This window comes from Aspergillus thermomutatus (assembly GCF_002237265.1).
Source record: "Aspergillus thermomutatus strain HMR AF 39 chromosome Unknown NODE_93, whole genome shotgun sequence".
NCBI lineage: Eukaryota > Fungi > Ascomycota > Eurotiomycetes > Eurotiales > Aspergillaceae > Aspergillus > Aspergillus thermomutatus.
In genome coordinates, this window is record NW_020798142.1 from 1 (window position 1) to 26,622 (window position 26,622).

The following is a 26,622-nucleotide window of genomic DNA, read 5'->3' on the forward strand; positions in this document are numbered from 1 at the left end:
GTATCCAATCACCTTTGTTCGTGGTTATGTCACCCGCATGTTCCTTAGAGTGATTGGATGTCCGCATTCCGTAATTCTGCCTGTCTCATCCGCCTTAGGCTAGTGCGGCTGTGTTGGTGCCGTAACAAAAGTATACTATTCACTTCAGATTTGATTTCCTTAACATTAAGTGTACAGTCATATTCTAAATTTAGGTATGGCAAAGGTGGAATCCAAAGTGATTCTGTCAATATTCACTCATTATTATTGCTGACTCAACCAGATTAATTAACTAAGTTAGACATCAGATAACTTCTCTCTCTCTCCTTCTCTTCACTAATGCACCTTTGACCCCTTTTATCAGCGTCAACACATTTCTGGTACTATAACTTTGAGCCCATCATGGAAACACCAGTAAGTCATAATCCACAACCCAGTACTACAACGTCGAGTCTAATCGATGGGTGTCTAGGCCGAGGGTATGCCACCAGGATGGACTAACGACCCCGCCCTCCTCGAGGGGTTTTTTGATTATGACTCTGGAGAAGCCTACCTGGCCCGATGCCATGGCCTAAATGATCCAAAACTTCTGTTAATGACAACCCCCGATACTGGGGATATGGGATACATAATCACATCAGGCGGCCGTTTTTACTGGGGTGATCTAATGATTGATCACATCGCGGAGATCACCAAGCCTAAGACCTGGCCGGCAATCCTGCGCGCTCTTGCAACGCAGGGGGAGAAGGGTCTAAGGATGAAGTTTCTTCGGCCAGTGAAGGAAGTTGAGGAGGAGCCCCAGGAGGAGGAAATTATGGTTGAAGGGCAAGGCCTGTCCGTTCCTTCCCGTTCAGACGTTCCTTCCACTTCAGAGAAGTGAGAGCAATTCAAATCGTTCGCAGCATTTGTTATCCAGGTTTATTTTCGACAGGTGTACACCTTCAGCTTGAGAGACATTATAGCGGATATCACGAGCCGCCCTGGTGCATATGGAGTTCCCCCTGAGAATGTCGCCAACCTGGTGTTAATACACCAGGATATCACTCGCCTTCGGTAAGCTACTAGTATCTATATTCAAATATAGCTAACTTAGATAAAAGCCGCCCCGATGGCCCCGACTTCCTCATCCCGCCACCACCCCACGACCGCGAGGTTCATCCCAACTGGCCATCTGCCCTGGAGCAAGTTCGGCTTAGAAAGTCAACATATGATGGGGTGGAATACTGGGCCCTTCCGGACCTCTTAGGGCTCTTCATGAGCAGTTTAGTTCGAGCTCCCACAGCAGCAAGCAAGAGGAATTTTTACCTCCCGCTAACCGCTGTCTACAGACAGTGGTGTGCAAAGCTGATTAGGCAGGGTAGACACAATTTGCCAAGAGTCTTTCAGTGCAGCTGGACCGAAGCTGGCGAGTTCCATCTTGGAGCCTCTAGAGGGGCGTTTGCAGTCGATGATGGGATGGGATCCTGGCTTGAGTACTCATTCGCACACAAACCAACGGACTCCTCGAGTCCCTTCATCCAAAAGATCGTACTACCACAGTTGATTCGTTGTCATCGAATACCATGTCAATCAATATCCCCGTGTTGGACAGGGCTCGGTATGGGATCCTTAGGTCTCCATTACTGCAGCTGACCAATTGGTCACAGGCTTGGACTCCTACCATCCGGGCCCGAGGGCGGAATGGGGGCAGGCCGTTTGGCCGTTGTGCGGAGACATATCCCGTCCGCAAACTTCTGATGTTTGTGCATCCCATCCTATTCCCAGAAACATTTACTAATAAATGATAGGGGTAAAACCGAAGAAGAGGCGGCGAAGGTGCATGGGTTAGCGTTATGGAGCCGCTACATACACATTACCCCCGCCTACGATGATCGACTGTCCGGGAGGATCTGGGGGAGCCTGTGGGACCCCTGTGCCAATTGTCAAGTCCTCATCAGCATCAACAAGGGCAACATTCTTAACTTCGGCCGATTGACCGAAGGGGCTCACTCCGTCCGTGGAGATTGGGAGCCGCCCTTTGTGGCCTGACACACCCAAAGGACCTACCACCGTCTAGCGGAAAGCAAACCGCGTTACCAAACTCTAGCCTTGACACAGCTATTGACATGGGGGAAAGGTCCAGAAAAAATGAGCGGCTCACCTCTTCTACTGCATCACCTTCAATGGGAAGGCTCTGGAGATGACGACAAGGTCTACCACGGCTCTCAATCTGTTTTCCACTTCGTGGTGGATGATCCAAGAGTTTCTGCAAAAGATTTTTGCGATATCAGTGTGCGTCCTCGACAAAGTGTCACAGCAACCACAGATGGTACTACGGCACTCTCGGCCTCTATGCTCAATAAACGGTTAATCTACCATCGGCAAAACCCCCAGGCGGATTTTTAGTTTAGGTGGAGACTGCGGCATCGAGCTGGCACTGATCAGCTATTTAAGTTCCATGTACGGCCAGGAGACGGAAGTGCTGTTGATGTGGAAGAGGTAGGAGGAAGCCTGGTTGAAGTCACCAAAGCAGATGAGAATAACCTGCACGAGACTCCTTGCAGGTAAATGGCGCAAATATTCCTGTCATTATGGCTATAAGCTGAATCCTGCGGGGCGACTCAAAGGACTTTAGCCGGACCCCGCCTGTAGCATACATAGCCTACTGTCAATAATAACGATCATGGTCCCGTCACTCATGACTTTGGTTTCTCTTTCCCCAGTACTGGTTTAAATCATCATGTCGTCAGTTAATCCCATCATAGCGGGTTTCGCACCAGATCCATCTGTCGTCAAAGTAGGCGAATGGTTCTTTCTCATCAACTCCAGCTTCCACCTATTTCCAGGTCTGCCAATCTATGCTTCGCAGGACCTCATCTCGTGGCGGCATATAGGTTTGTGTCCTCGCAGTCACGAAATAGACCAGTATCAGGACTAATGCTCCACCAGGAAATGCTATCAATCGCCAATCCCAGCTGAGCTTGTCGAAATCGCAGACGGAACTACACCCGTTACCTGAGACGGGTGAGATTTTGGTGGCCGCAGGAGGGTTATATGCGCCCACGATCCGATACCATGACGGCATCTTCTATGTCGTATGCACCAATGTGGTTCGTACAGCTACCGGCGACTCCAGCCAGAACTTCGTCATCTCAACCGAGGATATCTGGGCCGACAACTGGAGCGATCCAGTCTATTTCGAATTCAATGGTATCGATCCGAGCCTCTTGTTTGATGACGACGGCAAAACATACGTCCAAGGATCCGCTGCACCTGGCCCTTTCACAACCATCAATATGTTCGAGATTGATCTCAACACCGGCAGAAAGCTCTCAGAAGAGAGAACAATATGGCGCGGTACCGGCGGCATCTACCCCGAGGGCCCACACTTGTATAAGCGGAACGGATATTACTATCTGCTCATTGCAGAGGGGGGCACTCATGAAGGGCATATGGTGACGATGGCCCGATCAAGGAATATCTGGGGTCCGTACGAGGGCTGTCCCCACAATCCAATACTTACAGCACGCGGCACCGACGAGTATATCCAGTACACTGGGCACTGCGATATTTTCCAAGACGACAAGCAGCAATGGTGGTGTACCTGCCTCGGCGTGCGGAAGGATCAGGATGGCCGCTATATCATGGGCCGTGAGACGTTTTTGACTCGGGCGAGCTGGGATGGAGATTGGCTCACTCTGGAGCAGGTCAAGCTGACGCCCAGTGGCCTTCGAAGCAATGACGAAGGGAAAAAGCTTATCGCCAACCACGGTGTTGACTACGTCTATATTCGCAATGCCAATCTGAGCAATTACACCCTGCCCAACAGTACCGATAGTAATCTGGCGCTGACTGCCTCACCCGACGATCTGTCACATCCTGAGCTCAGTCCTAGTTTTATAGGAAAGAGGCAGCGCCAATTGGACGGCTGGAGTGGTGTCGAGCTGCGGGCTGTGCAGGCGACTTGGAGTGCGGCAAAGCTGCGGGCTGGAATGGCCTGCTACAAGGATGAGCATCGCTTCCTCCGGATATACTATGACGCTGCAGAGCTTGCTATTGTCGTTGACATAATCAACAAGCCAAAGGACATTTCTCGACAAGAGCGGCAGACACTCGAGCGGCTGCCGGAGTCAGTAGCGTTTCGAATGCAGTATTCGGAGCAGGAGTATCGGCTATTCTACACTGTCGGACAGGATGCTGAGCGGAATTGGCTGTGTGTATCGACGATTGACACTCTAGACCTGACCGGCCCCGACTTTACAGGCCCAGTAATTGGCGTCTTTGCGGTGGCAGAGACAGCGGATACTGCGGTTCAGTTTAGGAATCTCGTTGTTTGCTAGATAGAGCGGTATCTGCATTCCACAACCTAAATTAGCCTATGATTTGGATACAATCAATTTAGTCTTGGAACTCCCAAGAGTCATGTTCGCCTATGTCTGCATTGGTTTTGTGCTCAGAATCTTGGTGTTGGCTTGTTAAGTTCCGTATTGCCAACAGTCGTAGAGGCCAACGTCAGACAATACGAATTCAGCCTATTCTCAGGGCACCCTGGTTGGTTGGTCCGTCGTGTCATTCGTGCGCCCAGAAACCCTTTATGGAAGTTTGTGATAATGGCGTCTCTTGGAGATCCTTAGGCTCTGGGCATCGGCTCAGGGAGCATTTTCATCTGCCGAATATCACTCTTCCAAGCTGGACGCAGTATTATCCCGGTGGAGATTCCCAGAAACGTTATTGCCATGTAGAATCCTACTCCCAATGGTCGTTCACATACGATTCTGCCAAGCTGACCTGTCCATTCTCTCTCATAGGTAGTCGATCTAGATTGCATCTAGATTCCCCGTGGGTAAGATACCAAAACGCGGGGTTGATAGCGGCTGAATGTACCTGTATAGCCGGTCAATTGATGCATACTCTCCACGAAGATGTTATATGAGGCTTTCTGAGGCTATACAAGAGGACGTTCCCCAGGCTTGTAAAGACAGGCCACTGTTCTTTCACATTGAATGACTCTGTCTGCCGTCTGAACTTCAACTGCTTTCAATATCAATCCTCCAACATGCGCTTCCGACTTCGACCTCCAAAGCAGAGTCAAAGGGTCCTCCCTGTGAAGCCTCCAAAAGGACATTTCTTCTTTGCGGGCAGGGAGTTCGCCCGCCTGCCCTGGTGGAAGCGACGGAACATGCGCACCCTCTACATCTTCATCGTCATCCTGATTCTCACCAATACCGCAAATGGCTTTGACGGCTCGATGATGAACGGGCTTCAGACCTTGTCCTATTGGCAAGAATACTTCAATCATCCCCGCGGTTCCATCCTCGGTCTCTTCAATGCCTCCATGAGTCTCGGCTCTTTGATTGGTCTGTTCATCGTCCCGTACCTGATCGACTGGGCCGGCCGAAAGATCGGGTTGGCTGTGGGCTGTTTGTTCATGTTGCTCGCCGTCGGCCTGCAGTCCGGTGCCCGGAATTTCGGCATGTTTGTCGCGGCCCGTATTATCCTCGGCTTTGGAGATTGTATCGTCCTGGGAAGTGCGCCTCTCTTGATTGCTGAGATAGCTCATCCTCAGGATCGGGCCATCCTCGTCACACTGAGCGGAGCTTCCTACCATTCGGGAGCATTCATAGCCAGCTGGGTGACTCTTGGAACTTTGCAGATCTCGGTAAGTTTGTCATAGACGATCTTGGGGTAGGAGGTCCGATGCTAATGCAAATCTGCTAGAGTGACTGGTCATGGCGATTGCCCAGTCTACTACAAGCCATCTGCACCGTGGTCATTGTTGCCGGTGTGTGGTGGATGCCCGAGAGCCCTCGTTGGCTGATGAACAAAGGACGACACGAAGAGGCTCTGGAGATCCTGGTCAAGTATCATGCCGAGGGTGATCACAACGATGAGTTTGTGCAGCTCGAGTACTCGGAAATCAAAGCAGCTATCGCCCTGGACAAAGAAATCGGTCACACCGGCTGGGCAGACTTTTTGAGGTCCAAGGGAAACCGCAAGCGGATTGCTTTGATTACGGCTCTCGGCTTCTTCAGTCAATGGAGTGGAAATGGCCTCATCTCCTACTACCTCAAGTATGTCATGGATAGCGTTGGTATCAAGGACGCGCAGACTCAGCTCGGCATCAATGCAGGCATGAAGACAGAGGGCTTGGTCGTCAATTTTGTCTTTGCCTTTTTCATTGATATTCTCGGCCGACGACCTGTCTATCTAGTCTCGACGGTGGGTACCTTCGTCGTCTTCAACGCATGGACTATTGTATCTGCCCGTTATGAACTTGCACCGAACAAAGCGCTCGGCTATGCGTTTGTCTTCCTGACCTTTCTGTACGGTGTCTTCTATGATATCAAGTGAGTATTCTGCCCGGCATGCTCATTACCCTCACTGACAACATGGAAGGTCGGGCCTTATGGCGAACTACACCACGGAGATCCTCCCTTACGGACTCCGTGCCAAGGGCTTCACCTGGCTCAACTTCTGTGTTACCGCGGCTCTTTTCTTCAATCAGTACATCAATGCCATTGCCCTGGATGCTCTGGCTTGGAAGTACTACATCGTATACTGTGTGTTCTTGGCGTTCGAAGTGTTTGTGATTTATTGTTTCCTCATCGAGACCCGATATACCCCTATGGAGGAGATTGCCAAATATTTCGACGGGGACGACACCGTCGATGTCGGTCAAGTTGCTGCTGCGGACTTGAAGGAGAAGGGCATGTTGGCATCGGAAGACAAGGGGACTGCTTCTGTTCACATCGAGAGGAAGGAGTAGGTTGTTACTTGATAGTTTGGCTCATGGGGATGGAGTTGCTCGTTGTCACGCCTGTCAATCTACAACAGATACCTACACCTTGCGCGCGAGGTCCAAATATACCTTTGTCTTGTGATTTACCCGGCCGTGGTTTCTCCGTACTTCATCTTGCTTGATACTTAAAATTTCCTAATGATATCCGTAACGGAGGGATTCGGTTCTCGTGCTATAGCTAATGTGTAGGAGGGTGAGCCATCGATGGTAAGACCTTCACTCATGACTTAGCTACCCGCGATAACGCTGAGCGAAAGGCATCTAGTTGCGGAGGCCTAACTGGAAAAGCAGCTCCCGGGTCTCTTCAATATGCAATTTTGGCTTCCCAGGGCCCCCAGGCGTAATGTCGACATGGGTCCCTTTCATGCCGGCGGACTGCTTGAGGAAACCGTACTTGTTCCATGCACTCAGGAGAGTCTCGAACTTATCCGCCCCCCTTTGTCGATAGTATGCCTCTAGATCATTAAGGTAGATGTGCAAAGGACTAGAAGGATCCGTACACTCGAAAAGCAAATGAGAGACACACTCCACCGATTCTTCGAGGGCCATTTCGCGCAGTGCACCCAGCTGAAGATTAAGGCTGGCCGCCTGGATTCGGTCGACCACATCACTGTGCCGACAGGTGTCATCTGGTATCCGAAGGACTTGGGAAGGATTATTGATTACCGAATCCCGTAGTTTGAGGTATGGTTTTCCCAGCGAGGCCACCGCTGATGCCGTATGCTGGCCTTCGAATATGGTAGGCAAATCGGCGTGTTGGAGGACCTCGACGAATGATTCTGGAGATACGAACCCGACTTGAACGTATAATATCTTGACGCTGCATGCTTGGCAATCAGAAGCCGAATCTTGCGGTCGAGGTTCATCCGACCAGTTGATAGCAGCCGGTAGGTCTTCGGGAGTGCGAATGCAACGAATCCAGTTGGAGAGGTTTCCGGAGATTGGAAGTGACACCGGCTGTTCAGACGTGGACAGAGGATCCTGACCATATACGTAGGCTTCCAGCCTGGTGAAGGCGTCATTCCAGAGGTCGTCAAAATTGACCACCAGAATGCGGCGGTGAGGCATGTTAGTTGTTGCGGTCGTATCCCGTCGTGAAAATGCGCGGAAAAGCGCCAGGAAGTATACATAAAGAAGATTGGCCGGGTCCACTCGGCAGACACCTTCTCGCCGTACGCCGTACAAGCAGGACAGTGACGTTCCCGAGACTCGGGCTTTGACGGTGAGAAGCTGCTGCACGACAGCATCGTTCTTGCTTTGACAATTGGCTTTCAGCGGATGATGCAGGACGCTGGGGAGCCGGTAGGCCCGGTGGAACAATCTCCAGCCTAGATACTCGTCGCTCAGCAAGTCAACTGGCGGCTGATTGCTTTGGGTGCAGAAGTCAATGCCATCCCTGCACCACGGCCACTGAAATGGTTGCATCTTCAGTGCTGTTCGCACATTCAGCATGTCCGCAAGGCTGCAGCGATAGATCCTCCCGATCTCGGCACCCCCCGTCATACCAAAGTCTACTCTTTCGCTGGTGCGAGCGGCGAACTCTTCATCCGAGAACCACTGTAGCCGCGCAAGGTGCAATCGCTGTGGCAGGCTTTCCGAGACCGCAGGATCGATGTGGCGGTGTAGGAGTCGACGTAGCTTTGGGACTGTCCACCCATTTCTCGGGTTGCCCGGGTCGTATACCACTGTGATCAGACCTGCATAAGCGTAGTCCCAGGACAGGCGTAGCAGCAAATTAACGGACGATGCCTGATGGCCGAAGTTGGGTGTGCCTGCTATGAACAGCCGAATCTCTTCGTATGAGTGAATCCGCGACAGTGCTTGGTTGAGGTCCTTTAGCATCACATTCTCCGCCTCATCTGAAGTTGAGGCAACAAGAGCCGACTCGTCCATATCTGCGGATTTGCAAGCTTAGAGTTAGATCAATCGGGAGAAAATTGCCAAATGAAATCTGCGGCAAGTGACTTGTTCAACCCGTTACGGATCACGACAGTATTGCCAAGCATATAATCTTTCTACTGGCAGTCTTTCTGCCGAAAAGGACGGGCCTTGGGGTCTCGCCCTGTCAGTGCAAAACAGGTGGCCAAAGCTGCGCGCCATAAGACCTTAGGATAAACTCTTGACATCAATGATATAACTGATTGGTGGACCACCCTGTCTCTCCGCTCTCTATGTGATATGCGAGGGGATTTGCGCAAAAGATGAAGTTTGTCCTCAGCTACTTCGCTGGCAGCGGGGTAGCCCTGCTATTGTTGGAACATCGGGAACTGAGCATGTCTGCAGAAGGACCAAGCTCTAGTCGTTGTTGGAAAGGAAGGTTGAAGTCATGTTTGGGATTATACCTCTCATTGAGGACAGCGTGAACTTCTTTCTCCCACTATCTTCGTAGAAGAAGACAGCATTTAAAGCTGTTAGAAACCCTGATGCGATAGCAATGGTGTATTTCCCTCTTTGACGTAAGTCTGACCTCTATCGGATTGCATTCTAGGCCCCACCGCAAACTCCGAAACAAGGAGGACCATCTTTCTCGCTCTATAGGAGCATCGATTACCTAGGTGCTCTTCGAATATCCTGGAAGGATACCGTATCAGTCTCGACATGGCAATCCCGCAGGACTTCATCTACCAGCGCTACGAGGAAGAGTCCACCTACACTATACTCACGAGCGACTTGACCTTCACGGCGGATTTGATTGATCCCAAGAAGAACTGTGTGATCTATGCCGATATCCTGACTTTGGACTCCGGCAAAGGGAGCCTAGTCTTTCCTGGCCACAATGTCACTATCTGCTGTCGGTCCTTGAACCCAAATGGCACAACCATCAGCACCCAGCCCCCAGACCCTCAGAACCCGGCGCCGTCGCCCAAGCCGAGAACCAGCGATGATCCAGCCGTGAACAAGGGCAACCCGAATGGGCAGGATGGAGACCCGATAGGAGAAGAAGATTTCGGCCGCCCAGGAGGCAATATCACCATTGTCGCCGGTAGCATCAATCATCCCTTGACCCTGAACAGCACGGGAGGAAAAGGCCGCGATGGCCAGCAGGGCGGGGATGCCGGAAAAGGAGCCAATGGCGGCGACGGCAAGGACGATGAGCCACAAAGCGCTGGACATTTCCCGACCCCGAGTGGGAAGGATCCGGGGAGTCCCGGTGGGAGTGGCGGAGCTGGGGGAAATGGGGGCAACGGCGGGAGACCCGGATATGGAGGCAACGCAGGCACTATCTCCGTCTTTACTGTCACTGACCCTCCGAACGTCTCTGCAACGGCGATTGGAGGCAAGGCGGGCGAGCCGGGAAAACCAGGCTCTGGGGCGAGTGGAGGAAAAGGGGGGCATGGGGGGAGACAGGGTCACTGGAGGACAGATCATCATGGACACGGGGCCACCACCAAGGTGTGGGTGTATGACGGGCAATATTCCGACGGGGCTGACGGAGCGCACGGCCACGATGGCCAGGTTGTCCCCGGCCAGGATGGGACAAAGGCTACTGTGACGATCCAGTCAATCGACAATATCTCGGCGACGGCTGCGGCCGATAGTATGCTGTTCGCTCACCTCCAGCTCATGATGCAGGTAGTCAAGGTCCACTACCTCGATCGGGACTTCCAGCGGGCTAAGAATGTCCTGGCCTGGATCTACGGGCTCACGGCTGACCGTGAGAAAGCTGACAATGCTCCGAAGTGGGACGGCTTGCACCGTCAAGCGGGGACATATCTATCGCGACTGGCCCGAGGGCTCGACTTCTTCGGCAATGCAGCCAACTTCGTTCCTCTCGCATCCTTTGGTCTGTATTGTTCGACTGTCACCCCCATGCTGACGCTCGGAGGAGCGGTGCAAACCGTGTTTGACACGTACACGCAGTACTTGAAAGATCAAACAACGGGGTACAATGATTTCACCAGGGTCTATAACACAGGGAGTCAGGCCATCCAAACATACAAAGATGCCATTGCGGCCACCATCGACCAGCGAAAGAAGCTGTGGGAGGAGTGCCTCCAGTTGGATTCGCAAGTTGTCGTCGCCCAGAACAAGATGCTGAACGCCGAGAAGTCATTCAAGGAGGCGGTCGAGGCTAAAGAGGCATGTATGAAGTTCGAGGGAATTGTAAGCATGATTGGCTCACTGGCAGCGTTTCCTGCAGAAGTCAGCGATGTGGCGAAGAAGGTCAATGAAGCGACTTTCTCGGGGGCGGGCATCAAATTTGCAGGCACGTTACCTTCAAGTTTCTTGAGTCTCTGCAAGACTATAAATGTCCTCAAAAGTGATTTCTCGGATGCGGCCGCGCAATGGGACAAGACCCAGGCGACTCTAGAGGCCGATGGACCGGATTCCGCCAAGCTGGCCGCCGATGCTGCCGCAGTTGACGATGACCTCGCGCCGTATATGAGTATGCCCGCGGCCCAGGCGTACAGAGCAGCTATACGAACCTACGTGAATCTTTGCAATGCGCGGAACACCAAGGTCATCCAGTGCTCCAAGCTTGATGAGGACGTGCTGCAGTTGAATGCCCAGATCACCCAGACGCAGGCACAGATGGACGAGCTGCAAAGCGAGGAAAGCGGCAAGCTCGATCCGACCCTCGCGCCCTACCGGACCTTTCTCCTGGGCCTGTATAATAACTACAAAGACAGCGTCATGGACAAGTTATTCTACGAAACCATGGCCTACCGATACCGCACGTTGAAGGACTTCAATGAACTCCTTCAGAGCGGGAACACCCTGGCCGAACTGAGTGTAATGCAAGGCCGGATTCTCCAGGCAGTAATCGACTATGAGAATGCAGTGAATGCCATCGAGCAGCCCTTTGACCGTCTCGTCACTCATCCCATGCACAGCGCAACCAACGACTCGGCTGCGGCATTTCGACAAGGCGGAAATCTCGTGTTCTGCATTCCTCTCGACGAGGCTGCCTTCCAGGGGCTGGCACATATCCAGCTGACGAGATTCACTGTCTCCCTCCCCGGGGTGCAGTTCACTTCTGACAACAGGAAAGTTTACGTGAGCTTAAAATGCCATGGGGACTCCACCGTGGTGGATTCCAATTCCGGCGCGGTCTCGCGATTCACGCACAACGCCGTCGTCGCGACGTACGAGTATGAAATAATCATTGACAAGAACGGCAGGGCAGAGGAACGCTACCTCGCGGGGGGCGCGTTGGTCGATTCTGGGGACGGACAGGATCAGAAGTCGATAGCTCTGAGTCCATTCTGCACTTGGACTATGAACCTCCCGGCAAAATTAAATGCTGGTGTGGATGTCTCCCAGGTAAACGATGTGATACTCTCTTTTGGTGGTAAAGGGCTGCCTATGCTGTCAAGGTAAGAGACCATGAATCATACAAGGGACCACAAGAGTTCTTGTCAAAGCCAACTTGCTTATGATGGAGAGGTTATAAAGGCACTAATCGGTGAAACCCCGACGAGATTCCCAAGATTGTCCCGGTAACGGGTATACCGGGGACTACGGTGTGGAGGAACCGATCCGTCTGGGGAATAAACGAGAATCATGGCTGTAGAGTGATAGTTCTGCATCCTCGAAGCACGCAAGGAAGTAAGAGGCATGTCAATTCGATTGGTGATGACACCCGGCGAACCAGTCCATGGAGATATATCACCGATGACTACTTTCGCATCCTGCGAGAATATGTGGTGAGAGTGAGTGGAAACTTGAGACTGTGTTAGATTCCAAGACATGAAGTGAAAGAAATGATTATGAAGCACATTGGATTATAAGATAGACCAGCATAGGATATCCAGTCCTGATTGGGGCATATTGAATATTGATACGGAGAATATTCTCAGCCACAGTGACAGGATGCTAATGAAAGAAATGATTACATCTACTGCATATCCTCTCGGTCCACCCAGGTACCATGCAACCCTGGCCTCAGCTTCAAGGGCAACAGGATCACAGCTTGTGCCTTGGTGAAATCCCTCGTATCCAAGAGATGAAGCTCACTCAGCATGGTGGAGTAGTTGTTCACCAACGCAATAACATAACCATCTCCTTCGGTGGCGGCTCCTTTACGAGGGACAAAGACCGGCTCCTGCACCATATGAGTCTCTCCAGGAGAGTAGACCTCCAGTTCTCCCGTGGAGATATCCAGATGGGCCAAAGAGTTGTAGAGCGGATATCCACCACCCAACTTCGGCATGACCTGCGCAAAGTCCGTCCGGTCGGGAACCATGAGGTCAAAATAACAGTGTCGGTAGGGTTGGGTGGCGAACCGGTCATCAATGCGGTAGAATTCCGAGTTATTCGTCTGCAAGACTTGGGGATTGGAGAGTGTCAGGTCAGTTGAGGTTGGGTCGATGGTGAACCGAGTGAGTCGAGACTCGATGGAGCTTGGTTCAGGGGCATTTCCCTGAGCGTCGGGCCACCAGAAGAAGACATTTTGCTCGCTGAGGCCGATGTCAAGGATGATCTTGCCCGACGGTTCTTCGTAGGCGTTGGCAACGTGCCCAGGGAAGGAGTTATGGTAGCGCAGCCACTGTGTGCGTTAGATCGAGTACGATAGAGAGATTCAAGGATAAAGACCTTGACGTCGGTAGACTTAGCTCTCCGACGGGGCAGAATTCCCACGTAGAAGGGGGTTTCGGGACTCCATTGCCAATGCTCCCCACCTTGCTTCATCCGCTCTATATCGCAGACCTGGGGTATGATTGGGAAGAGAACCTGCTGATTGTATGAGCACAAGGCCAAGTCTGATGACAGGATTATGCTTAGACTCACCCAGTTCTCAGTCACGGCGAAATCATGAATCATGGCCACCACCGGTGCAGTAAGCCATACAACGTCCTTAAACTGGCCATCGGGGCCAATGGTGTAGTAGCAGACATCTGGCGTCCCGTCTCCCTTGGCTTCATATCCAAAACAGATCATCTCACCCGTCTTGGGATCGAATTTAGGGTGGGCTGTAAAGGTCATACTGGGTAGCTGGCCGTCAAAGGTGTATAGTCCTCGTGTCTCCAGAATGTTGGGATCCATCGCATATGGAGGGGAATCTTCCTTGAGAGCCAGGAGATTGCCATTAAAGTAGACCACATTCGTGTTGGCGGTTGATCGGACCTTGAACTCGACGGCGTCGGTGAATTTGTTCCGATATTTACCTGATAACTCAGCCTCATCGCTTCTACTCGGTCGAGAATCAGACATACCAAGTAATGCCCTTCCGGCGTCCCTCTCGCGTATGAATTTCTCTGTCCGGACAAAACGCTGCCGGAAAGAGACCTTACCATTCTGGATCGAGAATGCGCTCACATTTCCATCCCCATTGAACCACTAGTTGTGTCAGTCTGAGACGTCTCGAAAGAATGCCACGTTGCTCCCACCGGATCATTTTCGATGAATGGAGGCAACTGAGGATCCGGCATCACGCGGAAGAAAGTGCCATCTATATCCGATGGAACTGTGCCGTAGACCTCTAGCTGCGATGTTTCCCCCTCCACCCGGCAAGGCTTCATGAATCCAGCGAACTGCGGGCGGTTGGGGAAGTGCGTAAGGTCAATATCGGTACCTTTAAGCGCCATTATGCGAATTTCATTGATGGGTGATAATGGGTTAACTTTGGACTGGAGCTGTGAGGCTATAATATCGAGATGTAGCAAGATGATGTTGGAATAAGCGTTGATATATATTTCCGCCTTCTGGTGCCTATCGGAACGAGATGGAGTCTATCCCCGACTTCCCCGGAGACAAAAGCCAACGTGCGCAAGATTCTCTTGGTGGTCCTATCAAAATCATGTTTTGTTTCATATGGGTATCATCAACCACTGGAACTCCTACCTTTCCCCACTTTCGGCAGTTCCCCGGATGATACCCCCGTTGGCTTCTCCCAGACCATCCCTAGGGCTGGCTCCTGAGAGATTTAATCTTTGATGCAACGGAACGAAAGGAAGTCATTCTATGCCTCTGACAGGGAAAGTATTCATGTCAGTCTATCTGAGGCTATCTCCCCAGCTGTTCAAACTCATTGTCATAAGTGCTCTCATGGATGGTTAGCTCCAAATAAAAACTGAAAGCCGATACTAATCACATTGCAGCCATTCAAACATCTCTATTTATAACATAACAGTGAGAGCACAGCCAGTTTGCGGTGCATTCGACCTCGCTAAAACCCGGGGGGGCTCACAAAAGCCGTGTCTTGGGGTAGCCCGCGGGCTTAAATACAATGCAGGACCCATGACGCATATTTCATGCAGCCTTGAGCTGTAGTCTTCAGCATTCATCTGACTTAGGATGATAAGAATTCTATAACAGAGGCTTCAATTCAGGATGGATGAAGCCTAAGTCCTTAGACAAATGAGAATATGTAGCTGGTTCATCCTCGGGTTTTGCGGGCTCGGTTTTTGGACCTATCTAGGGCCCCTGGGCGGGCTTTGGCGAGGTCTACTCTATATTTATCATACTAACAACCCCTTTTTCTGCAATATACCAATCAAGGACAACATTGTACAGGACAGACGTGGTCAGATTCGAGTCAAAATGAGCTTCCTTTGGAAAAGCGGCCACCGTCCACCGAAAAGGGATCCCACAGACACGATACTACCTGTGCCATCATGGGATGACCAACGTCGCATGCGCGACTGTTGCCTGCATGTTACTTATCGATTCGACGATGTGCTTGACCCAGAGGTACTGCGCCGGTCGCTGGAACGTCTCCTGCAGTTGGATGGCTGGCGGACACTAGGAGCGCGACTTCGAAAGAAGGTATGATGAGAATCATTCGCTGGCAGTTCGCTCTCGCCTAACACCCACCAGGATGACGGGAAATTGGAATACCATATTCCAGCGCAGTATGATGCGAAACGGCCTGGTTTTAACTACACCGTCGTCAAATACCCCATGGGCATCAATGAGCATCCTTTAGCTGCCAGTTTCCCCCAGGCAACTGGGCAGCCATCACTGCTCGGCGACCCAGCAGTTCTCTCCTCTGTATGTCTGTCTGCTGATTGCCCCAAGAGGATAGAGGACTGGCTCTATTCGGATCGACCGCAACTCGTCATTGATGTGGTGTCGTTCGGCGACGCGACACTGCTGACTGTGACCTTCATGCACACGCTCATGGACGCCATGGGCCTTGCGAGTTTTCTCAAGGCGTGGACTGCTGTCATGAATGGACAAGAGGATCAGGTCCCAACCTTTCAGCAGGTCGGTGAGGACCCTGCAGCGCGGTTCACTGACAGAACCCCGGCCGACGCCTACGTTAACAGCGCCTTTCTGCTCACGGGCCTCCGAATGTTGGTCTTCGTCGCCTGCTACGTCTTCGAGCTCATCTGGCACCGCGGCCACAATGAACGTGTAATCTGCATCCCAGGGCACTATGTCGACCAGATGCGCAACCAGGCATTGCACGAGCTAGCCGAGCAAAACAAGGAGCAGCCTGCTCCCTTCCTGAGTGAGAGTGACGTGCTCCTAGCATGGTGGCTCAAGGCGTTGATTAGGGCGCTGAATCCTTCCCCCGGCCGCATGGTATCAATCTTGAACGTGTTCGACATCCGCTCGACCGCCCTCCAGGAGTCACCCTCCACGAACACAGCCTTCATCACGAACGCTGCCCTCGTATCCATCACCTTTCTCCGCAGCCACCAGATTCTCCGTGAACCGGTCAGCTTCGTGGCTTCCCACATCCGTCGCTCGCTGGTCCAGCAACGCACACTGCCACAGATCGAAGCCTGCTTTGCTCTTCACAAGGCCGCCTCAGAGAAACATGATCATCCGCCGATATTTGGCGAACCGACCTCCCTGCTCGTCTGCTGTAGTAACTGGCACAGAGGCAGGTTCTTTGAAGTGGACTTCTCGTCTGCAGTTCTTACTCCGGGCATTGCGCTCAAGGACCGCGTGCATCCGCTTGGCAGACCATCCTGTGTAATTCCTACCCAGCATTTGGGCGGTCTTGCTTTGCGAAATGTGGGGCCCATCATTGGTAAGGACGTAGCTGGGAACTGGTGGCTGTCGTGCACATTGCGGACGAGTGCATGGTCTGGTATCGAGCAGGAATTGAATGCACTCGCCGGCAGAAAGAGTCAGTGACGGTGGATTGTGAGGTCCTTTCATGGCATGTGTCAGCAGCAGCACAAATGAATCTATCTTTGGAACGATGACAGTTGAGGGTTCCATGGCGTCCGTATTCTAGGTGATTCCGAGGAAAGAAGATGCGACATGCCTCGTAGGTTTGATAGACGGCTTCAGTTATCTCGTAGTACTTCGTGTAATATAACAGAGGTATATTTCTACGAACACATCTAGGCGAGCTCATGCATTCGCGGCCATCAACGCATAAATCTCCTGCGCGGCTTTCGGTATCCTTCCCTTCTCGCCTCCCTCCTCGATCTCAATCATCTCCTTTGCAAAGTCGCAAAGCGTGGCCACCAGGTAATCCACCTCTTCCTCCGTATTCCCCGCATGGATCATGACCCTGACCCGAGACTTGCCTTTGGGAACCTGGGGATAGTCAATGGGAACGACCGCGATCTTCGCCAGTTGCAGGTGGAAAAAGAGCCACCAGTTGTACTTTTGCCGCGTCCAGATAGGGACAATATGCGTCACAAAGTCCCGCGACTCATAATCCTCTGTCACGGGGATAGACAAGATCCCCATATCGGTGGCCTCGTCCCAGATGGCGCTGGAGGTAATGGCTTCGAAGAAGTATTTGACGAGATGTTGTATGTTGTCTTGAGCCTAAATTTCTCTTATTATTGACCTGGAGATACTTCAAGTGCGTCTGCCAATCGCTGCATACCTTCTCAGTGGCGCCGGTTCTCATAAGATTGTAGGCTGCTCGAATGACGGCAACCGACGGGAACGATGGGGCCGTGGTGTTCACCAGGGACCCAGCAAAGTTCAGCATCATGTTTCGGACCGTGGCGTTTCCAAGAACAACAGCTTCAAAAAGTGTCAGCTATACCGCTTGAGCAGGGAATACATGCGGTTCTATTGATCTTACATCCTGTACAGGCCAAGGCCTTGCCGCAGGTATTCAGTCGAATCGCAACCTCTTTCTCCAGACCCAGCAACTTGACAAGACCGACACCTTTGGGACCCACCACTCCAGTAGCATGAGCCTCGTCCGCAATGAAGGCAAAGTTCCCCTTGGGGCAGATCTCTCGAGCAATCTCGAGCATCTCCACCAGAGGGCAGACATCTCCATCCATGCTGTACACCGACTCGACGGACACGAGTATCGAGCGAGACCCATCCTGGAGCATGGGTTGCGAGTCCATGGTAGAGGACATGGCCTCTCGAAAGGCGTCGAGGTCATTGTGGCGGAAAGCAACCTTGGTCGTGGCCAACGAGGCAGCCATGCCTGTGTGCGTGCTGAAGTGGACCAGCTCATCGTACACAATGGCATCTCCCGGCCGTGGGATCGCCGTGTAGATGGCGATATTCCCGTTGGAGCCCGAGTTAAACATGAGAGCCGTCTCGGCCCCGAGGAAGTCGGCGATCTCTTGCTCCACCTCCTCGATATAGTCGTAGTTGCCGCCCATCACGCGAGAGCCCCCGGAATGCAGTGAGAAGTCGGGGTGTCTTGCCAACTCGGCCAGGAACTCCCTTCGCAGTTCTCCGGTGAGTCCGAGAGAGAGAAGATCGTTGGAGCAGAAGTCAATCGCGTCTCCTGTTTTCCATGTGCTCTGTCCTCGGGTCATCATAGACTGGGTCGACCGTCGAACATCTAGCGCCTCCTCGAGATTTCGATAGAACGTGGGGGCATCTTTCATACGCGGAGCGACAGGTTTCTGGCTCCTGATCCAGGAGACCATCTCCGAGATGACTTTGCCGTTAGCTGCCATGGTGGTGAGGTTGTTGATGGTGGAGACTTCAAGCGTGATGCAGCGGCCAGCGTCGTGTCACCTAAAAGAAGAAGAAAGAAAGCTCAGGAACACATCGAGTCAACATGCCGAGATACTTCATAATCCAATTTAAGCATCACTTGGTCCCCATCGGTGTGCCGGCCCGAGATGCTGCGGCTTGTCGCCCAGACGGGTTCCGGGCTGCGAGGAACGGGGAGCGCATGGCCGTTGCGGAACCCACACGGGGGCACAGCATGCACGTTGTCGGCAACAAGCACGTTGACTGTCATTTTAAACTCAAATGCAGAGATGGCCCGCCAGGCTGATACGAGAGAAGCAGCTTTCATTCTAATTCACATCGATGACTATGGACGAAAGCAACGGCATGAACGGCCATGTAGCCATGGATTCGAATATCATCAACGGGGCTACTACCAACGGGCATTCCACCAACGGTGTCACCAATGGCTCAAATGGTCTTGCAGCCCATGGGCTCCATGGCAGTGGTCAAGTTCCCATCGCAATCTGCGGTATGGCATGTCGTCTCCCAGGTGGCTTGACGACGCCCGAGGAACTGTGGGATTTCCTCCTCACAAAGAAAGATGGTCGATGCCGTGTGCCTGAATCGCGCTATAACATTGACTCGTACTACTCGGATACGAAAAAGCCGGGCACTGTCTCGACCGAGTATGGATATTTCCTCGATGAAAGCGTCGATGTCGGAGCGTTGGATACGTCCTTTTTCACCATGACACGAACCGAGGTGGAGCGAGCCGACCCTCAGCAACGGCTTATGTTGGAAGTCGCTCGCGAGGCCTTTGAAGATGCCGGCGTGACCAATTGGAGAGGCAAGACTATCGGCACGTATATCGGTAATTTTGGAGAGGACTGGCTGGAGATGTTTGGCAAGGAGACCCAGCCATGGGGGATACATCGCATCTCTGGCTCAGGAGATTTTGTGGTCGCCAATCGTCTCTCGTATGAGTTTGACCTGCAAGGGCCGAGGTATGATCTCCGTTGCAAGGCCGCTGCAAACAAACACTCGGTGCTGACAATTGGAACAGCATGACGATTCGCACGGCCTGTTCTTCCGCCCTGGTGGCCCTGAATGAGGCCTGCGCTGCTATTAGCAGAGGCGACTGTGGCTCTGCTCTGGTGGGTGGTGTCAATCTGATTTTCGCACCAGGAATGTCAATGGCGATGCAGGAACAAGGAGTCCTATCCAGTGACGGCTCATGCAAGACCTTTTCTGCTGACGCCAACGGGTATGCTCGTGGAGAGGCGGTTACAGCGATCTTCATCAAGCCGTTGGCTGATGCCCTGAGGGATGGTAACCCAGTTCGAGCTGTCGTGAGAGCCACATCCCACAACGCGGACGGAAAGACTCCAACACTATCGCAGCCTAGCACGGATGCACAGGAGGCTCTGATGCGGAGAGCGTACGAGCTCGGAGGGATCACTGACTTCGCGGAAACCGCCATGGTCGAATGTCACGGAACAGGCACACCGACTGGGGATCCCATCGAGGCGAGAGCGGTGGCCCGGGTGTTTGGAGAGAAAGGCGTCTACATCGGATCAGTCAAGCCCAATCTCGGACACACCGAAGCTGCGTCCGGCCTTGTGTCCTTGTTGAAGATGGTGAAGGCACTCGAACATCGTATCATCCCGCCGAACATCAAATTCACGAGCCCCAACCCAAACATTCCGTTTGTGGACGCTAAGCTCACGGTTCCTACCGAGCCACTTCCCTGGCCGGAAGACAGACTCGAACGGGTCAGTGTGAATTCGTTTGGGATCGGTGGCGCAAACGCCCATGTCATTCTCGAATCTGCCGCTACTCATAACGTCCCGGCTGCCATTCACGAGACCCCGGAGACACCACAGCTTCTGTTGTTCACAGCCAACTCGTCAAAGTCAATCACACGGATGATCGACAACTACAAGGCATGGGTCGAGCAAAATCCGGACAAAGTCAGTGACTTGGCCTACACATTGGCAAGGAGAAGGGAGCATTTGCCGCACCGAGCTTTTGCTATTGTCAGTAATGGTGTGATCGAAAATGTTTCCCAACCGGTGAACTCCAAGTCTGCGAAACCGGCGAGCGTGGTGATGGTCTTCACCGGCCAGGGGGCACAATGGCCGCAGATGGGACGCGAGCTGCTGCGATCGAATAAAGTGTTCAAGTCCAGCATCCGATCTCTCGATCAACACCTGCAGACCATTGCCGGGCAGAAACCTCAGTACTCCATCGAAGAGGAGCTCAAGAAGCCAGCCAAGAAGAGCCGTCTGTCACTGGCCGAGTTCTCTCAACCACTTTGCACTGCGATTCAGATTGCACTGGTCGACACTCTCAAGTCCGCAGGAATCAGCCCAGACGCAGTCGTGGGCCATTCCAGTGGCGAGATTGCTGCAGCATACGCCGCCGGGGCTCTCACGGCTGGAGAGGCCATCACCGCTGCCCACCATCGTGGAGCCGTGACAAGCAGACAGAAGAGAGCAGGAACCATGGCGGCTGTTGGAATGAGTTGGGCGGAAACGGAAAAGTACCTCGTCCCGAACGTCACGATTGCCTGTGACAACTCCCCCAAGAGCGTTACCATCTCAGGCGATGTCGACGCCGTGAAATCCGTTGTTGCGGCTATCAAAGAGGACCAGCCACAGATGCTGGCCAGACTGCTCCAGGTTGACAAGGCCTATCATTCATTCCATATGAAAGAGATCGGAGAGGATTACCAATCCTTGATCGGCGAGGAAGTGACCGGGAGAGAACCGTCGGCGCTCTTCTTCTCCAGTGTGACCGGAAACGTCCTGGGTCCCGAGGACAAAATCCGTTCGAAATACTGGCAGGACAATCTGGAATCGCCGGTCCGGTTCCGCGAGGCCGTCACGGCCATTTTGAAACACGACGTGGGAAAGAATGCGGTCTTCCTTGAGGTTGGGCCTCACGGGGCTCTCGCAGGACCACTGAGACAGATCTTCACTCAGGCTTCTTCTCCTGCTCCGTATGTCTCGGCCATGGCGCGCAACCAGAATTGCACCGCATCCTTCTTGAGCGCCATCGGGGCACTTCATTCAGTCAATGTCGATGTTAACCTGGAGGCCCTCTTTCCCACGGGTTCCTGCCTCTCGGACCTTCCCCGATATCCATGGAATCACGAAGGGAGCTACTGGTACGAATCTCGGCTCAGCAAGGAATGGCGCAACCGCAAGTTCCCGTACCATGATCTTCTTGGTGCGAGGGTGGCTGAGAGCAGTGACAGTGAGCCTGTGTGGCGTAACATGTTCCACGTTACAAACGCGCCGTGGATTCGCGACCACAAGGTCGGCGAAAACATCGTCTTCCCATTCTGCGGCTACATTGCCCTGGCAGGCGAGGCCATCAGACAACTGACGAACGTCGAGGAAGGGTTCAGTGTTCGAAACATCATTGTCAGCACGGCGCTGGTGCTCAGCGAAGGCAAGCCGACGGAAATGATGGCCACATTCCGGCCGCACCGGCTGACCAACTCCCTGAATAGTGCATGGTGGGAGTTCAGCGTTTCCGCTTATAACGGGCGCAACTGGACGAAGCACTGTACAGGAGAAGTCTGCGCTCAGTCCTCGGCGCCCGCGCAGGCCCAGGATCCCGCTGCCCTGCCCCGGAAGCTCAACGTTCGAAAATGGTATGAAAAAATGGGCAAAGGTGGCCTGAATCTGGGAGGATCCTTCCAGACCCTCGAGACAATGACGACCTCAACTTCGGATCAGCGGGCCGTTGGGAATGTTGTCAATGGAAGGCAGGGAGATGAAGCCAACTACCACATCCACCCTACCGTCCTCGACGCAACCCTGCAGATTTTGGGCGCTGCTGCAGTCAAGGGCTATGCACGCAAAACCAAGACATGGCTCCCGACCAGCATCGATAAAGTCACCGTCCATCGATGCTCTGCAGATATGATCACCAGTGTTTCGGCCAAGCTGTCGAGCAACTTTTCGGTCGTTGGAGACGGCCGTTGTACATCCGGGGGCGCGACCGTCGTTGAAGCCGTCGGCATCCGGATGTCCCTTGCGGATGGCGCCGTTGCAACGGACAATTCGGACTCACACGCAGCATCGAGGTGTGAATGGAGACCCGACATTGACTTCTTGAATGTGAACGAGCTCACCTGCGCGCCGGCAAGCCGCACCGACCACTTGCGTCTCTTGGAGGAGCTGGGAGACATCTGCTTGCTCTTGTCCCAATGGCGCTTTGCGGAATCCGTCAGCGAGCCAATTCAGCCCCATCTGCAGAAACACATGGCTTGGATTGGATCCCAATCCGACTCCATTGCCATCAGATTGCCTTCGACTTGGACGGGCCTCGACCATGAGGCTATCTCGGCTCGCATCGAGAGTATAATCAGTCAGTTGGCAAGCACTCCCGCCGCCCCAGTCGCCCGTGCCATGCGCCAAGTCTGCATGGAGATGGATGCCGTCCTCTCCGGCGAAAGCCTGGAGAGTGTCCTCCCAGAGGGAACGCTAACGGACGTCTATGACTTCCTTGGGCAGGTAGACCGAAGGGAATTTATTCGCAATTTGAGCCACGCCAAGCCCAACCTCCGAATCCTGGAGATCGGAACCGGAAAGGGCGTGTCGCTGCACCGTGAGATCCTCGCCGAATTGACCCGTCCCGATGGAGAGATTCTCTGCGCCAAGTACACGTTGACTGCCCCAGGCTACGTTGTGGCTCAAGAGAAGTTATTCCCGAATATGGAGTTTGCCAGCCTGGACATTAGCCAGGATCCTTTCGAACAGGGATTCGAGGAAGTCGGGTACGATCTCATCATAGCTGTCAATGCTCTTCACGAGACCAAAAATGTCCAGGAAAGCTTGGTCAACGTGAGGAAGCTCCTAAGCCCCGATGGTAGATTGCTCCTGCAAGAGCTTTGCCCGTCATCCAGATGGGTGCAGTATGTGCTCGGTGTGCTCCCCACTTGGTGGCTAGATCCTAGCGACGGGCCAATCGAGCGAGAAGGGTGGGAGTCGAAGCTTGCTGCTGCCGGCTTTGGCAAGATCGAGGCTTTGGCTCTGGATGCAGAAGAGCCCCATCAAGTTACAGCCACCATGGTCGTAAGGCAGGTCCTTGAAACGCCCACGAAGAAGGTCACCGCGCTTTTCGAGGAGGAGGGACCTGCTATTACCCAAATCTTGAGCCAGCTCGAAACGAAGGGCTACCAGGTGACCAGGTGCAAATTGGACGATGTCCCGCCAGCTGGACAAGATGTGATTTCGCTCTTGGACGTCGAGCAGCCCTTTTTCCACGAGATCGACGAGGCCCGCTTCCTGTCATTCAAGGCCTTCCTTCTCGGCCTTCAAGAGCGCGACGCCGGAATGCTCTGGGCGACACAGCTCATCGACATTGGATGTCGCGATCCCCGATATGCACAAGTGCTCGGCCTCGCGAGAACTATCCGTACGGAGCAGCTGGCCAATTTGGCAACATGTCAGGTCGACAGTTTCGACAGTCCGAAGTCCATCGACCGACTCCTTCAGGTGCTTGCCAAGTTCCAGACCCGCCAAGGTGACGAGGAACTCAATCCAGACTTCGAATGGGCCATTTTCAATGACCGGGTTCAAGTCGCACGCTTCCACCCTTTCATATTGGCCGATGAGCTCTTGGTTTCAGAGGAGTCCAACGAGATGGCTACACTGAATGTCCGTACGCCGGGACGGGTCAACAGTCTGCACTATGCGCGACATGAACGAAAGGACCTCGACAAGGACGAAGTAGAGGTCCAGGTATACTCCGCCGGGCTGAACTTTAGAGTAGGTCAACCAGGATTTTCCCTATTCTACAGGATACTCTACTAACAGGACATTCTAGGATATTTTAGTCGCACTGGGCATCGTTGAACTGCCGGTCCGTCTCTTCGGAATTGAGGCTGCTGGCATCGTCACCCGTGTAGGAGCAGACGTCAGCCCCGATGACCTTCAAGTAGGTGATCGGGTTGTTTGCTTTTGCAGAAAAGACGCCTTTTCGACGTACACCACTACCTTGGCTGCAGTCTGTGTGCGTATTCCCGACAGCCTCAGCTTCGATCAAGCCGGAACGATGCTTATACCGTATTTCACCGCGATCCACTCCATAGTCAACGTCGGACGTGTCACAAAAGGCCAGTCCGTCCTGATACACAGCGCGTGCGGTGGAGTGGGCCTGGCAGCTATCCAAGTCGCCCAGATGCTGGAGGCCGACGTGTATGTCACGGTTGGCAGCGAAGAGAAGGTCAAGTATTTGATGGACAACTACCACATCCCGCGAAACAGGATCTTCCACTCTCGGGACAAGTCATTTGTGGATGGTGTCATGCGAGAGACGGACGGCCACGGCATAGACTTCATCCTCAACTCCCTCTCCGGCGAGCTTTTGCACGCCACATGGAGCTGCGTTGCGGAATTTGGAACTCTACTCGAAATTGGAAAACGCGATCTGATCGGGGATGGTAAACTCGACATGAAGCCCTTCCTGGCGAACCGCAATTACTGTTGTGTCGACATCGATGGCCTCTGGAAGAGAATCCATGTCGCCAGAGCCTTGATTTTCTCCATCTTGGATTTTTACGGCAAAGGATATATCTCCCCACTACCCACGACAATCTTTCCTGCAGCTCAGACCCAAGACGCGTTCCGATTCATGGAGAAGGGACGACACATCGGCCGTGTCGGGGTTTCGTTCAAGCCCGTCGAAGGAGAAACCCAGCTTGGATGGGAAACCACCAGGAGAGCTCTGACGGTGGCCTTTAACGGGTCGGCCTCGTACCTCATGGTTGGTGGTCTAGGTGGTATTGGTCGTGCCGTATCCACCTGGATGGTCGATCACGGTGCCCGCGAGCTTGTCTACCTGTCCCGCAGCGCTGGCCTTACGCCCAAAGATGACGACTTTGTCGCCGAGCTCCAGAGCATGGGTTGTGCCGTCAAGCTCGTGAGTGGAGATACCACGAAGCTCGAGGACGTCAAGAGAGCCATTGCCGCGGCGACATATCCCCTCAAAGGTGTTGTGCAGATGTCCATGGTGGTTGCCAACGAGAATTTCACCAGGATGAGCTTCGACGAGTGGATGGCATCGACGGCACCCAAAGTCCAGGGAACATGGAACCTCCACAACGCGTCTATGGATGCGGGAGTCGATCTGGATTTCTTTGTGATGTTCAGCTCCGTATCAGGCATCGTTGGACAAGCGGGCCAAGCCAACTATGCCAGTGGAAACAGCTTCCTGGATGCGTTTGCCCAGTACCGTAATGGACTGGGCCTGGCAGCCTCCGTGGTGGATATGGGAGCCGTCGAGGACATTGGATGGATCTCGGAGCACCAAGGGATGATGGGGAAGATGTCCAGGAGCGGCTTCAAGCCTGTCCTGGAGCAGGAGGTCATTGACGCAATGGCCATATCCATGTTGGTTCACAACAAACCGGATCAGGCCGTCGACGAAGCCCTTGCTGTCGCTTCGAAGAACGCTTCTTATTTCGTCCACAAAAACACCTTCCTCGTCGGCCTGGCTTTGCTCATTCCATTGCACGATCCCAGCAACTACGTGATCTGGAAGAAGGACCGGCGTATGGCCTCCTATCACAACAATTCTACTGTTGCCGCAACCGCAGCCTCCACAGATGTGCTGAAATCATACCTGAGCAACGCCAAAGCGGATCCTTCCATTCTCAAGTCGCCAGAAGCAGCGAAACTCTTTGCGGTCGAAATTGGCAAGAGACTCTTCGATCTGTTGCTCAAGCCACAGGAGGAACCTAACACGAGCTGGCCGTTGCTCGATCTCGGTCTCGACTCGTTGGTGGCTCTCGAATTGCGTGCTTGGATCAAGCAGGTCTTCTCCTTCGACCTCCCTATGCTGGAGATGATGAGTATTGGCTCTCTTGACATTCTCGGTCAATATGCCGCAAACGAGGTTTACAGGATTGCGACAGAAAATAACGAAAGCTAGCCATGCTCTCCTTGATTGCTTGGAAACGTACGTTGTGCTACTCCTCCTTGCTCAAACCGGTTTCAGCGTCATACTATCTACAGGCTCTACTGGAGAGTCAAAGAAAGAGACGGTTCAATATTCCATGT

General features: G+C 53.1%; 9 protein-coding genes across 9 annotated transcripts; 6 read left to right on the forward strand and 3 right to left on the reverse strand.

Annotated features, from left to right (window-relative positions):
* Positions 1 to 381: 381 nt before the first annotated feature.
* Positions 382 to 2,007, forward strand: CDV56_100120 (uncharacterized protein; the record flags this gene model as incomplete). Its single annotated transcript, XM_026753739.1, has 6 exons — positions 382 to 393; positions 452 to 855; positions 925 to 1,032; positions 1,080 to 1,245; positions 1,626 to 1,717; positions 1,767 to 2,007. The coding sequence occupies 6 exons, from the start codon at positions 382 to 384 to the stop codon at positions 2,005 to 2,007; spliced, it is 1,023 nt and encodes a 340-aa protein (XP_026614470.1).
* A 691-nt stretch (positions 2,008 to 2,698) lies between these two features.
* On the forward strand, positions 2,699 to 4,298 carry CDV56_100592 (putative xylosidase/arabinosidase; the record flags this gene model as incomplete). The annotated part of the gene is made up of 2 exons (XM_026754211.1): positions 2,699 to 2,852; positions 2,908 to 4,298. 2 exons carry the CDS (start codon positions 2,699 to 2,701, stop codon positions 4,296 to 4,298), a joined length of 1,545 nt encoding a protein of 514 aa, XP_026614471.1.
* Positions 4,299 to 5,014: 716 nt separating this feature from the next.
* Positions 5,015 to 6,724, forward strand: CDV56_100963 (putative hexose transporter; the record flags this gene model as incomplete). Its single annotated transcript, XM_026754582.1, has 3 exons — positions 5,015 to 5,617; positions 5,677 to 6,305; positions 6,355 to 6,724. 3 exons carry the CDS (start codon positions 5,015 to 5,017, stop codon positions 6,722 to 6,724), a joined length of 1,602 nt encoding a protein of 533 aa, XP_026614472.1.
* Positions 6,725 to 7,018: 294 nt separating this feature from the next.
* CDV56_101273 (uncharacterized protein) lies at positions 7,019 to 8,650 on the reverse strand (the record flags this gene model as incomplete). The annotated part of the gene is made up of 1 exon (XM_026754892.1): positions 7,019 to 8,650. One exon carries the CDS (start codon positions 8,648 to 8,650, stop codon positions 7,019 to 7,021), a length of 1,632 nt encoding a protein of 543 aa, XP_026614473.1.
* Positions 8,651 to 9,355: 705 nt separating this feature from the next.
* CDV56_101618 (uncharacterized protein) lies at positions 9,356 to 12,079 on the forward strand (the record flags this gene model as incomplete). The annotated part of the gene is made up of 1 exon (XM_026755237.1): positions 9,356 to 12,079. The coding sequence occupies one exon, from the start codon at positions 9,356 to 9,358 to the stop codon at positions 12,077 to 12,079; it is 2,724 nt and encodes a 907-aa protein (XP_026614474.1).
* Positions 12,080 to 12,596: 517 nt separating this feature from the next.
* CDV56_102061 (carotenoid oxygenase family protein) lies at positions 12,597 to 14,286 on the reverse strand (the record flags this gene model as incomplete). Its single annotated transcript, XM_026755680.1, has 5 exons — positions 12,597 to 13,247; positions 13,295 to 13,432; positions 13,490 to 13,866; positions 13,915 to 14,038; positions 14,089 to 14,286. The coding sequence occupies 5 exons, from the start codon at positions 14,284 to 14,286 to the stop codon at positions 12,597 to 12,599; spliced, it is 1,488 nt and encodes a 495-aa protein (XP_026614475.1).
* A 955-nt stretch (positions 14,287 to 15,241) lies between these two features.
* On the forward strand, positions 15,242 to 16,789 carry CDV56_102415 (uncharacterized protein; the record flags this gene model as incomplete). Its single annotated transcript, XM_026756034.1, has 2 exons — positions 15,242 to 15,466; positions 15,518 to 16,789. 2 exons carry the CDS (start codon positions 15,242 to 15,244, stop codon positions 16,787 to 16,789), a joined length of 1,497 nt encoding a protein of 498 aa, XP_026614476.1.
* Positions 16,790 to 17,011: 222 nt separating this feature from the next.
* Positions 17,012 to 18,546, reverse strand: CDV56_102643 (aminoacyl transferase sphA; the record flags this gene model as incomplete). Its single annotated transcript, XM_026756262.1, has 3 exons — positions 17,012 to 17,437; positions 17,499 to 17,641; positions 17,703 to 18,546. The coding sequence occupies 3 exons, from the start codon at positions 18,544 to 18,546 to the stop codon at positions 17,012 to 17,014; spliced, it is 1,413 nt and encodes a 470-aa protein (XP_026614477.1).
* A 361-nt stretch (positions 18,547 to 18,907) lies between these two features.
* CDV56_102883 (reducing polyketide synthase sphB) lies at positions 18,908 to 26,494 on the forward strand (the record flags this gene model as incomplete). The annotated part of the gene is made up of 3 exons (XM_026756502.1): positions 18,908 to 19,551; positions 19,611 to 24,330; positions 24,389 to 26,494. 3 exons carry the CDS (start codon positions 18,908 to 18,910, stop codon positions 26,492 to 26,494), a joined length of 7,470 nt encoding a protein of 2,489 aa, XP_026614478.1.
* Between the last annotated feature and the right edge of the window lie 128 nt (positions 26,495 to 26,622).